Here is a 13578-nt window from a genome sequence, read left to right as displayed (position 1 = left end):
AAGAACATTTCCTCTTTAGCATGCGTGGGTCTTTTGCCTGGGGAGCTAAAGGGTAAAGGGAGTACATAGGAAAAGAAATAGTGTCATTTTATTTTTCTTTTGCCTCAGGAAAGCATAGTTGGGAAGAAATTTATATGTGGGACTCTGTGACACCCATTGCTTTTATCCTACTGCTACCTATGACTGCGCCTCAGTGCAAAGCTGAGGGAGTATCAAATGCTTTTCAAAGATATTTTAGCCATAAAATTCTGTACTGTGGACTGACTGGTTCTAATACAGACTTCATGTATGAGGAAGACTAATATTTTCTGAAATTATACTTTGATTTCATTTTTATTAGTAAATCATGCCTCTAAAATAACCCAAAAGTGCTGTTTTTTTTTTTTTTTTCTTCATTCAATTAAGATGGTCTGGTAATACTACTATAATACAGACTTCATAAGTTTACTTTGCTGTGCCCTTTAAGTTGTTTTTATTTCCTCACAACTTAAGTTTTATTTTTGAACATTTACTCTGTTAGGTGTTGCACCCAATCTTCCTACGATACCCTCAGCTTCAGATTTCAACACTGTCTTATCTAGCGACCAGAATACTTTGGATGGAACGCATTCTCAGCATAGCACTAGTCAGGATGATGTGGCAGGTGTAGAAGAAGCCAACCAAGGGTTTCCTGCTGTGCAGCTTGCTGATGCACAGGTGAGCCAGTCTCTTTTTCCATAATTATAGTAATCCCTCATTAGATGGTACTAAACAGCTGGAACCACCAAGTCATGTGCACCTTGGAAATTCTAGGGCAAATCTTTTTTTCTGTGCTTCTCTGCCTAAAGCCTTCATGCAAAAAAAGGAGGAACCTTTTAAAAGTACATGGGTTAATTATAAATGCAAATTTAGCACTTGTAGATGTTCATTAAACAGAAGAGTGGTATATAGTTATTAGTCTCATACAGTAACATCTTTGTTATTTGGAGATACAAATTGACTAAAACACATGACTAGAAAGCTAAATTTAACCACGTCATATAGAAGGCTATATTAAGTGCTATGTTAAGACTTTATTGAGTGAGCAGTTGGGAGGCACTGAAGATTTTAAAGCAAGGAATAAAGTGACTAGAACTGTACATGTAGAAGAAATATTATATGGTAGCAATGTGTTAATGGATTGAAGTAGAGAACTATAGGTGAAAAAAATGAGTTATTGAAATAGTTCATGCAGTGGTAAATGAGGCTTTTAACATAGATGGTTGTGACTTTGATAAAGTGATGGTAAAATATTCTGGAGGTCTTTATTTAATTGATTAAAGATAGGAGTGGACAGCAAAATCCTTTGACTATTTTGGTTTGAAGGATCACAAGGCAAGTAGGCGAGTGAGACCGTGGCTATTAAGAGGTGTTATTTTTTCAGGATGAGAGAGACTCAAGCATAGATACTTAGGAGGAATTAGGAAGGTCCTGATCAGAAGAAGAAAAAAGAAGAGTAAACTGATAGAGCAAGATTCAGAGAGGGATGAGGAGTGTTGGAATTTACAGTCATTTATAGAGAGAGATGTTTTAGACATAAAAAAATACTTTTGTCCTCTGAGAATTTCCTCTGAGAAACTGAGAAGGCAATAAAGACAGTTCACAGCTATACAGGTAAGTTTGCAAATTGGTAGCTTCAATTTTCTCTTACAGTAGAAGGTAATTTATGTTAAGAAATGTGTCAGGCACTTTAAAATTTTCCTGAGATTTACTTCTCCAGTACATTAGACTAGTTTTTAGGGTCTTCATTTTCTTTTTTAATGGAGAGGGGGAAAAGAAATAATTTTGTTGTTGTTTTGGCCTATAGAATACATTAATTGTATTTATTAGTATTCAATACATATTTTTAGAGATAACTATATTGTTTTATAGACTCTAAAATCTACTAGAAACATGAATATTAAATAATATGGTAAAAAACTCTGTAAGGTAATTTAGATATGTGTAAACGTTGGAGTGAATATGGAAGAGAGCTTACCAAACAGACACCCTAAAAAGATTGTCAGATAGTGCTGAGGGCCTGGTTAAGAGTTTAGGTTAGTGTTAGGGTAGCGATGAATGCAATTATATCATCTCCTCTCATTGTTCCTAGCAGCTCAGCTATAGGAGTAGAAGATCATTGATCCAAAGCAGATATAACAAGAAAAATGTGGTGATAAGATATAATAAACAATCTAGGAAGTTGGTGAAATGAAATTAAGCAAGATTATAGGGGAAAAGGAAGTCATATAACTTTGTACTGAAGTGTTGGTTATCTTCATGGTCAAAGAAGTCATTCAGGATTATAAATTGGGATTGAAAAGAAACAGGAGAAAATAATCAAGGTTTCTGGAATCAAAGTTTTTGAGAGGTATGGAGCCATAAATAAATGACAAAGATTAGGAAAGAAGGTGGTTTGAACCTTGAAGAGGGTAGAGTTTTTCCTTTAGAATGAACGAGCAAATCCAAGAGTAAAGGCAAGAAAGAATATCCCAAGCAAGTATAAAAGGGAGAAGAAATTTATCCCCAAAGTTCCAATCTACAGTAGAACTGTTTGAATTCTCTGTTCTAGTTCTTTAGTCCTTAGAAGAGTAGCCTTTCTTCCCAAGCACAAACAAATGAGATGTCCTAGAGGTAATTGAACATGTAGACTTGAGTCTTAATACATAAATTGCACTTGTCCATTTTAATAATAATATTTAACTTTCAGGAAAAGATCACTAAAGGAGAGTGTACAGTTGAAAGGGTTAGGGGAGGGCCATGGAAAGCACTGGGTAGCACCTATATTTTATTTTACTTAAAAAATTAATGTTTATTTTTGAGAGAGAGAGAGCACACGTGAATGGAGGTGGGGGAGGGGCAGAAAGAAAGGGAGTCACAATCTGAAGCCAGCTCCAGGCTCTGACCTGTCAGCTGTCAGCCCGATGTGGGGCTTGAACCCATGAACTGAGTCCCATTTTCAGGGACTCATGGGGCTTGAACCCATGAGCTGAAGTCAGATGCTTAACCAACTGAGCCACCCAGGCGCCCCATAGATAGCACCTATATTTTAGATGTGGAAGGAGGGAAAGGAACCATGCAACAGAGAATAAGTAAATTGATTATAGTAATCAACTACTAAACAAATTAGTTGCTTCTGTTTGAGTTAGCTCTTCATGACTACAACATAAGTTAACAAGACATTTAATCAGAGTGATGTATTTCTATAAGCATGTGTAGTACTTAAAATATAAAGGAAGTTTTTTGTCAGGAAATAAATATTAAATGACTGTTATAACCAAGTGATACCATTTAAAAATAGGTCAGATATTCATAATATAACATATGAAACATTTTTATATTAACATAGATGTTGATAAGCTATTCTAATATACCACATTTTTATGGAAACACAGTATACATGCCATTTTTAAAAACAGGAAGTAGAATAATTTAAACTAGTTCACAATTTTATTTTCCTTGTACTTTCAGACACTCAGGCAGGATGGAGAAATGTTCTTCCTTGTGATTAACTTGAAAATGAGTGGCACACAAGAGGTGTTCAAAAATACTGTTAAGTTTTAAGTAAAATTAGAGCTTAACATTTTTTGTACAAGTTCCCCCCCCACCCCCCGCCCCCTGCCTTTTTTTGCTTCACACTGTGATAATAATATATGTATTCAGTTAGGATAAGAAAAAAGCCACAGTAAATGATGGATTATAAGTTAAGCTAATTAATGAATGTGTTATGTCTTCCAGGTTGTTTTTAAACCTCTTCTGAGTCATACAGGGATTCAGTCACAGGATGCAATGCCACTCTGCTACCGAATGTACTTTGGAGAACACCTTTCATTTTCAGGGACTTTGGACTGCCTTAGAGCAGATATTGTGGATTCAGACACAGCCAAAGAGAGAAAAGGCAAAAGAGCAAGAAGGTGTCTTGTTTATTGATCTTTTTGTGTAAAATTTTGTATATAGGTTATAATACCTTTTTTTTTAACTTTGTTTTCCTCTATGCTAATGAGAAACTATTTTTAATATCTTAATAATGAGAAGGTAATTTCCACTTGTCAAAAACAGACTTATTTTAATAACCTGTTGATTTTATAGATGAGGAGGCCTATTTTTAGGCGTAGTTTTGTACCATGTTAGCACATGTATGTGGGTTAGCCAAAGTACATTTGCTGTATATATACTCAGAATGTGTTTACTATTGCAGTAGTTGATTTTTATGGTCTTATACATTGTAATTTTATATATTTTACTTACAATTATTACTAACTTTGCGTAAACTTTTAGTATTTTCTATTGGATACAGAGTAGAAGTTATATTTAAAGTATAGCCATTGGAAACAAATACATAAGAATGCTGAATGTAGCATGGTGAAAGTGAAGAACTACCTTTTACTTTCATTCTTTATATTATCAGAGATAGTTTCTTCAATTTCTTTACTGCTTGAATAGGAAATATTATGCTCACTAAAGATTTGACTAATCTTTTGTGAACTTGGAATTTTACTTTGAGTGGGTCTCGCTAATGGATATAGGAATCATAGAATATGGACACACATGGCATTTGTGACAAGTTTTGCAACATTCTTGGTTTGATCCAATTTGTGTTTTTGCAGGGTGGTAAATTAAAAGTAAAATGCACTAAAAAAAGCAAAATGCCCATGTATCCAATATATGACTAAATGAAAAATGTTTTCCATATGAAATATTCTATTTAAAATTTTAAATAATTTGACAAAATCAGTTTAAACATTTTTATGAAATTTTTTTTTAGATTTTTTTTTTTTTTTTTAGTGTTTATTTTTGAGAGAGAGAGAGAGAGAGAGCGTGAGTGGGGGAAGGGCAGAGAGAGACGGAGACACAGAATCTGAAGCAGGCTCCAGGTTCTAAGCTGTCAGCACTGAGCCTGATGCAGGGCTCGAACTCACAAACCGCTAGATTATGACCTGAGCTGAAGTTGGACGCTTAACCAACTGAGCCACCCAGGCACCCCTATGGAAATTTATTAATAGAAAAATATAGCTTTCTTAAATTTTGTTTCAGGTCTAGATATCTAAGGATTTTCTAATGACACAGGAATATGGAAATTGCATTGTCTTTTCTATTAAATATAGGACAGTCCTTGCTTTTCACAGTAGAGTGGTATCATAACAATGACTGTGCAAGCTGAAGCACCACAAAGTGACCTTAATGATTATTAAGATTAGTGGGGAGGGACACCTGGGTGGCTCAGTCGGTTAAGTGTCTGACTTCAGCTCAGGTCATGATCTCACGGTCTGTGGGTTTGAGCCCTGCGTCGGGCTCTGTGCTGACAGCTCAGAGTCTAGAGCCTGCTTCTGATTCTGTGTCTCCCTCTCTCTCTGCCCCTCCCCTGCTCACGCTCTGTCTCTCTCTCTCTCTCAAAAATAAATAAAAATTTTAAAAAAATTAAATGAAATGAGATTAAATATGTAAATAATATATTTAACAGAGGTGGGGAGAGGTTGGCTAAGGGAGGTACCCTAATCGACCTATAATTAACTTTAAATTCCAATACCATTGGGGTGCATTATCACATTGGTAAGAAAAAAGGTTTTATTACTTCACTGAAATAATTAACATAAATTTGATTTTAACTAGTCAGTTGTGGAATAAGATCCAGGGAGAAGACGAATTTTCCAACTTATAAAAAATTGGCCTAGTGAATAATAACTTGAGCTCTTGCTTAAAATTATCTAAATGGCTTATAACGTGTTTTGCCTTGGAGATTTTTTGCTAATAAACTAATAAAGATTGTGCAGCTCTGGAAAAAAGGAAATAAAACCTTGCCATTTTTTCTTTTTTTTTTCTCCATTTTTAGGCAAGGTCATGTGAATCTTCCTCCACTTGAGTTCAAACCAGCATTAATGTTGGAAACCTTTAGCATCAGTGCTGTTGTAATGGAAAAGTCCGTTTGCACCCCTCAGAACTCTACCAGTGCTCTTTCTTTTCATGATCTCAACAAGCGTTATTATAATACCTTTCACTGCAACTTTACAATTTCTTGTCAGTCAATAAGCCAGCATGTAGATATGGCTTTGGTTCGTCTTATTCATCAATTTAGTACCATGATAGATGACATCAAAGCCACTCAGACTGACATTAAACTTAGCAGATACACAGCTGGATCAGCTTCCCCAACACCCACCTTCAAAACCAGAAAACATCGGGATTTTCGCTCATCTGACTTCAGCCGCAGTTCTAGAGGAAGTCTGAATGGTGGCAATAGAGTAAACAATGCAAAGAACAAACGGACCAACAATGAAAATAACAAAAAGGAATCTCGAAACAAAAATTCGTTAGGAAGATCTGAAAGAAGAACTTCCAAAGTGTCCAGGAAAGGTTCAAAAGATGTGGTGGACCATATGACTATTCATATGGATGACTCCGATTCAATCACAGTGTCAGAACAAAGTGAGCCTTCAGCTGAGTGCTGGCAGAATATGTATAAATTACTTAACTTCTATTCCCTTATCTCTGATCCAACAGGAATATTGGAAAAATCTTCAGAAACATTTGGACCAGCAGGTAATGAATATTTTAATATTAAAAAAATTTCTTTTTAGAGTAGCAATAATACTTAAACAGATAGGTGCTTTCTCAATGTTATAAGTAGATCATTGAAATGCCAAAGACCTGGCAATCACCCATGGAAAAAAAATAGTAATGGCAGTCAGATAATTTGCCTTCCCATTTCCCGTCCTTTCTACCCTGATACAATATGGTCTTAAAGATTGAGATATACCTACTTTCCAATATCTGACTCTATTATTTATTTTCAATGTGATGATCGGAAATTGTTGAAAACGTTAAAAAATCATTTTGGTGAAGAAGAAGGCTGGTTTGGCATGTGAAGAAAGGTAAGATGATGTTTGGAGTGTCCTTCCATGTCACAGTTTTCATAGCTAAATCTGTATGTTTTTGTTTATTTATAAAGGAGTTCGGAGCCCTACAGAGCCAACATGTAAAGTTGTGTTTGAGAATGAACAAGACAATAACAGTTTGACTAAGACACAGAGGAAACGTAGCTTGGTAACTTCTGAACCTCAGCATGTTACTCTAATCGTGTTTGGGATTGGCATGGTGAACCGCACACACCTGGAGGCAGACATTGGTGGGCTAACAATGGAATCAGAGCTGAAGAGGATTCATGGCAGCTTTACACTTAAGGAAAAAATGAAAGGTATGACGATGTCCTAACACTGTAGTCCTGCTCTTCTGAAAAAAGCCAATGCCATCTCTCCGAAATTTCTAGTTGGCAACTTTTCTTTTTTTTCTTTTCTTTTCTTTTCTTTTTTTTCAGAAAATGAACTTTCCCATTTATATGGATCAAGAGTGCCAGTTTATATAGTTTCTGTTCCTATTCTTTTTTAATTTTCCAAGTTTTCTGCACTAAGTATTACTTCTGAGACTTAAAATGTCATAAGGCTAGGGGTGCCTGGCTGACTCAGTCCGTAGAGCATCCAACTCTTGATCCCAGGATTGTGAGTTCAAGCCCCACATTGGGCTTGGAGCCTGCTTAAAAAATAAATCTATAAATAAATAAATCAATAGCCATTAGGCTCTTTAATACACGAATGGCATATTGAACTGTGTATTTAGCATTATTTCTAGTTTTGACATATAATATGTATGTATGAGTACATAGAAATAAAAACTTTGAGGTGCCTGGGTGGCTCAGTCAGTTAAGCATTTCGGCCTAGATTATTGTCTCATGGTCATGAGATTGAGCCCCATGTCGTGCTCCACACTGGGCATGGAGGCTGTTTAAGATCGTCTCTGTCCCTCTCCCTCTGCCCCTCCCCTGCTCACGCTCTCTTGCTCTCAAAGGAAAAAAATAAAAACCTTCACTAAAAGGTTTTTAAAAGTAGTTCTGAAGTAATTTAAATTTTATTATACATAAAACTTTTTTTTTTTTTATTTTTTATTTTTTTTTAACGTTTATTTATTTTTGAGACAGAGAGAGACAGAGCATGGACGGGGGAGGGTCACAGAGAGAGGGAGACACAGGATCTGAAGCAGGCTCCAGGCTCTGAGCTGTCAGCACAGAGCCCGATGCGGGGCTCGAACCCACGGACCGTGAGATCATGACCTGAGCCGAAGTCGGATGCTTAACCGACCAAGCCACCCAGGCGCCCCGAAACTTTTAAATTATCTCTCATCATTGAGCATATTATATGAATAAAATGCAATTTTAATACAAAGTACAATTATTTCCAGAAATCATATAATTCTTTTTTCTTACATTTAAGATGTTTTACATCAAAAGATGACTGAGACATGTGCCACTGCTCATATTGGTGGGGTTAATATTGTGCTGCTTGAAGGGATTACACCAAATATACAGTAAGTGTGTCATTTTTTCATTCTTTTCTTAAACTTGTTTAGTTTTATAGTATAGGAAACTTAAAATTCACTGGATGAATTCCATACCTGCTGAGTTTTGAGATTTATATACATTATGTTCCCAGATACTGTGATTTTTGTCATTAAGGATATCACCGCATGAAATGTTTTCAAAAAAATACTTTTTTCCCATTTTACAATTGGTGTGCTACTCCTCACCCCCACCCCTCCAAAAAACTGACTCCTTGTACGTTGTAAGAATGTCTAACAAGAAAAAATGATTACAACACAAATTTCAGTTAGACATACAACCTGCAAAAACTCACATGATTCAAATAGTTAAAACAAAATTTTAGTCAAAGAATATAAACTGTCTCTTGATTTTATGTTAAGTAATTATCACTCAAATTCGTGCTGGGTTTGAAAACTGTGTCTTGCCATTTTTTTCACTTAAAGAATTTAACACTAGAAAGCCTATAAGACTCTTGTAATAATATAGGTAAACTTTTTATAGTGGGTATACCATACCATATCACTTTTCTTTTGATTCTTTGCTCTTAACCTTTTTCTTTATAAGTTCTGCTTTTGGGTCTGTTCAGAATTGTTCTGATAATGATTACCTTTATATACAATATATTCAGATCATTAATCTATTATCAGTATATTTAAGTGTTGACTTTGTTCATACACTTGGGAGTATACCTTAATTCTTAACTTCTCAGTGGAGCAGCTTTATGCTGTAACAACAAACTATGCTTTGATAATTTAAGTCAGATTTTGAGAATTTGTTCTTTCTAAATATTATAACTACTTAATGTTCTATCATCTTATAGTAAATCTGTCATGCTAAATACTGACTAAATAGAGGATTTTGTTCAGCTTTATGAAAATTAAATATTAATCATGTATTGATGAGTTACAGTTCTATTCTTATTTTACACATGGGTAATGTGATAACGGTCTTGGAGAACATTTCCTTGAAATGGATGTACAAGGCTTGCTGGAGTAGTTTGGATCTGTAAATCAAGAACCAAAAAGTATATTTCTATATTATAGCTGCCTAAGTGGTCCAGATTGCATTTCCTAAGCAGTCTAGAAAGACCAGGAAATTCCAGTAGTTATGACAGACAAGATCTTTTCTGATCATTCAGTGTGGGGTAAGGGGTCTTATGATGTAGTAATTGCAATCTTAACAAGTAGCTACTGTGAACCAGGAGCCTCACATAGATTATTTTATTTAATCCTAGTCACAGTCCTGTGAACTGGGGTGGTTTTATCCCACTTTACAGAACAATAAATTGAGATTCAGAGAGATAAAAGTGTTTGCCTAAAATGCTTAAAATCCTATAGTCCGCAAGAAGAGTTGTCTGAACCTGTGCTGCTGCTAAATGTCATTACAGACCTTCAGTTCCAGGATTCCTTTACTGGCTCTAAATTTAAAGTACCATGGTTTACTTTAACCAGTGCAGCAAATAAAACAAATTTCTTCAGTTGTCTCAGGTGTTTTATTTACTCTAGCTTCCTGAACCTTTTGTCTCTGTTATCTCTTAAGGGCTTCAAATAGCCTCTAGACTTACAAAAGTATTTAGTATTTTTACTAGTACATAGTATTTATAAAAGAGATTTTTAAAAGAATTATTATATAGCTATATTTCTTGCCTTTAGGAAAAAAAGGCAAGATGCCTCAACTTTTTTTTTTTGAAAAATAAAAGTTACTGTTCACTGCCAAACTATAGTAGTTTTAAGACTTTCTCGATTTATTCTTTGCTGTTCATTTCTGATTTCAATTAAAGGGAAATGAAACTTAAAAAGTTGAAAAGTTTCTGTGAGGGAAAAATTTTAATGTGGGAAATAAGTAAAGTCCAGATGATTGGTCATACTGTAACTAATTTATGTATGAATGTTTATTTGCTTCCTTTTTGTTTTCCTGCTTTCTCTTGAATCTTCATCTGTAGACTGGAGGATTTTCCTACATCTCCTACAAGCACAGCCAAACAAGAGTTTCTGTATGTCCTATTACTTTTTTTCCCCCATGGGCTTTCTGATTAACATAATATTCAATAGTTTAAAAGAAATACTTTAGATTATCTGCATGGCTGTGAATGTATGTAGTTAGTTTTTATTTTGTAGCTTTAATGTAGATCCTTTTATAGATTAAAGCTTACTGACATTCAAGGAACAAACATAAAGAGGTAAGAGCTACCTTTTGGTAATTCACACATTATTTTGTTGGTGAAAGATTTTAACACTGTAGTTATGTGTTGATTGTGCTTTTTTAAGATGCCTCATTGTTAAAATTTATATTATCATAAATCTTTCTTAAGGTTTGATGTGATAATAGAAACTAAAAAATTTCACTTGCAAAAGAGTTTTCACTAATTGCAAAAATAATTATTAAAACATTAATGTATGAAAACATCTACACATCTCAACTTTATAATTTTGCTTTTAAGGTGAAGAGAATTTACTACTCTGTTGACAGATTTTATGTATGGTTTTCAGTATATGTACTTTTGTATTTTGAGTGGCTTGATTTGACCCATGTATATCTGATATCTAGTTGGTGTTTTTATCTATCTATCTTTCTATCTATCTATCTATCTATCTATCTATCTATCTATCTATCTATCTTTGAGAGAGATACAGACAGAGTGCGAGCAGGGGAGGGACAGAGAGAGAAAGAGGGAGACACAGAATCCGAAGCAGGCTCCAGGCTCTGAGCTGTCAGCACAGAGCACGAAGCGGGGCTCAAACTCGAGAAAGTGAGTTTGTGACCTGAACCGAAGTCAGACACTTAACCGACTGAGCCAGCCAAGCGCCCCCTGGGTGCTTTAAGTAATTATTACATGAGTCTTACATAGGGGTGGAGATAGAGTAGAGATAATGAAGCCCCAAAGTAAATCCTCAAATTATTCACTCAGCCTGTTGGAAAGACAAGGATGGGGCCTGCATTTAAGACCCTATAGCCTGGACTCAGGAAATAACGGAAGATGAGGAAAAAGTCCTTGCCTCATTAGGCACTGTGGTCGTTGTAGCTGTCACAGTGGATCTATCAGAACCTTGTAAAGGTAGACTGCCATTGTCAATTAATTCTTTTTTTTTTTTTTTCCAATGAATTCTTTAACAAGATTCCTTGGTCATTTGCCATGAATTTTTTATGTATATGAGGCATGCCTCGCGTGCTACAAGTTTTTATAGTCTTCTCTTTAGAGAGATTTTGACCACTTCTTTCTTGTTTAAAAGTTTTATATATATTATATGACCTAGCTTAAGTGACAACCCTCTTCAAGAATTAAAATTATGAATAGACAGCTCATTTCAGGTCTTCATTCTGGGTCTTCTTATGTCTTTAACATGTAGTTTGACTGGAGTTAATCAGACATCCTCTACAGTTTTTTGGCTCAGTTTGATCAGGATAAGTCTATCATGTTGTCCAGCTTAGAAGAACACCACTCACACTGTAAATGGGGGCATCATTTACATAGACTGCATTGTGAACGGGGCCCTCTGGCATTGAACAACACAGAACACCTGAAGTCCTTAACATCAGAACTTTCACTGGAAATATCATAGTAGGATCCTCAATAGGAGAGCATTCAGCTCCATTAAGTTTCTACTCTTTCTTTTGCTGCACAAGTGAAATTCCAGTGTTCTACATGTGCTTATATATGGTTATATGTACTTATATAATTGAAAGTCAGATAGGTGTAGAATTTTACTATCATGATAACAAGACACATTTTTTTGTGTTTTAGTTTAATTCAGTAGATGGTTGCTGTTCACAAGTAGAAAGCCATTTGCATTTTAGCACCATCTGAGTGTTCTGGCTTATGTTGAAATTAAATTTAAAATAAAATCTCATTGATGATAAAAGTAGCTTTATTTATTATAATATTTAAGAAAATATTCCATTCAGTAAGTAGTCAGTTTCCCAGAGTTTTCTCTCATGCTGGCTAGACCAATTTTGTAGATAACTTTTTTTTTTCTAGTCAGTGAGAGTATCTGAGAAATAGTTGCCTTTGTAGAAGAAAGCAATATAGTTCTCTAGTAATCATTCTTGAATTTTATATAATACTTGGATTTCACTGTCTGTAAATAATCAGCACCTCTGATAGAGCCATTGTTATACTTCTCGAGGTTTATTTTAATAGAAGTTAAATGTGATTAATTGATTTGTTAGATCCTTGAGACTATAAATAAATTCTCAATAAATCCTCTACAGCCTAAGTAGAGATAAATGAATGTGAACCAAACTGTGGTTAATATGAAATTTGTTTTATGTGTTGTTTTGCTAAATTAAAAATCATTAAGTTATTCAATAATTTTATAATTTAATGTATTTATAATTGGTTATAATTTAATTACTTAATATCAAAAATAACTTAATAATTATTAAATTATTGTCAAGAATCCCTTGCCCACGTGAAAGATAATATTTATATTATAAATATAATTATATATAAAGCTATAATTTTACTAACTGGGCCTTTAATGGTGCAGTTCATGAACCTTTCCATTGTGTACATCAGACTGCTTCATAATGGCTTCTACATACATGACTTAACACATGTTATCTGTGGAATTCCACAGCTATAATGTTGGGAGACATTCCTGTGCTGTACTTCTTTCTGCCCCTTCATTTTACAAAATTCAGTGAGTGCATACCATGTTGAAGGCACTGTTGTAGGCATTGGAAGGGAGAACCAGAAATCAAGAAAGATAATGTCTCTGCTTTATGTCTGTATCAGTAAGGCTTACTAATTTTTAACTAAGTAGTAGTTACTTATTATGAATTGGAATTCTATCATTTCTTTGCCACTTATTGAAAATTTGAAAATTGGAAAATGCAAGTTAAGTTTCTTCCTTCCTATTAATTTTTTTCAACATATTAGATGATGGATGAATTCCTTTGATTAGATTCTAAGAAGTATAGTATTTTATTATATATTCAGCATCTATGCTTCCTTAGTGGTTGTACATATCCCTAAAATAAATTGGGGGCAAAGAGAGGAGTTCTGAATGGAGGAAAAATAAAAAGGGGATTTTGTATGTTGTAAACATGTAATATGTCGGTATTCATTCTTTTACCTTTGAGCACATACATATTTTCTTCAGTAATTGCTGTTAAAGATATATAATGATATTCAGTAAAAAACAATATAAAATAAATGTATTTCAGTGTTTTTAGAAAACATTTCCTCAATATACTATTTAAATGTATGAAAA

At 34.4% G+C, this 13578-nt stretch overlaps 1 protein-coding gene across 10 annotated transcripts in view; it reads left to right on the top strand.

Annotated features, from left to right (window-relative positions):
• The window catches only part of BLTP1 (bridge-like lipid transfer protein family member 1), a 215204-nt gene that overhangs the window by 127563 nt on the left and 74063 nt on the right, over positions 1 to 13578 (top strand). For 9 of the 10 annotated variants that reach the window (XM_058721464.1, XM_058721470.1, XM_058721463.1 and 6 more), the window contains 6 exons: positions 521 to 696; positions 3736 to 3911; positions 5828 to 6534; positions 6944 to 7189; positions 8259 to 8352; positions 10308 to 10358. In XM_058721464.1, coding sequence (XP_058577447.1) covers positions 521 to 696; positions 3736 to 3911; positions 5828 to 6534; positions 6944 to 7189; positions 8259 to 8352; positions 10308 to 10358 — 1450 coding nt within the window. The remainder of the gene's footprint in view (positions 1 to 520; positions 697 to 3735; positions 3912 to 5827; positions 6535 to 6943; positions 7190 to 8258; positions 8353 to 10307; positions 10359 to 13578) is intronic. The other variant, XM_058721465.1, reaches the window with a different exon arrangement.

The sequence above is a fragment of the Neofelis nebulosa genome, chromosome 3 (assembly GCF_028018385.1).
Source record: "Neofelis nebulosa isolate mNeoNeb1 chromosome 3, mNeoNeb1.pri, whole genome shotgun sequence".
Taxonomy (NCBI): domain Eukaryota; kingdom Metazoa; phylum Chordata; class Mammalia; order Carnivora; family Felidae; genus Neofelis; species Neofelis nebulosa.
The sequence above is the reverse complement of the archived record's forward strand: the minus strand, read 5'-3'. Positions and strand labels throughout refer to the sequence as shown.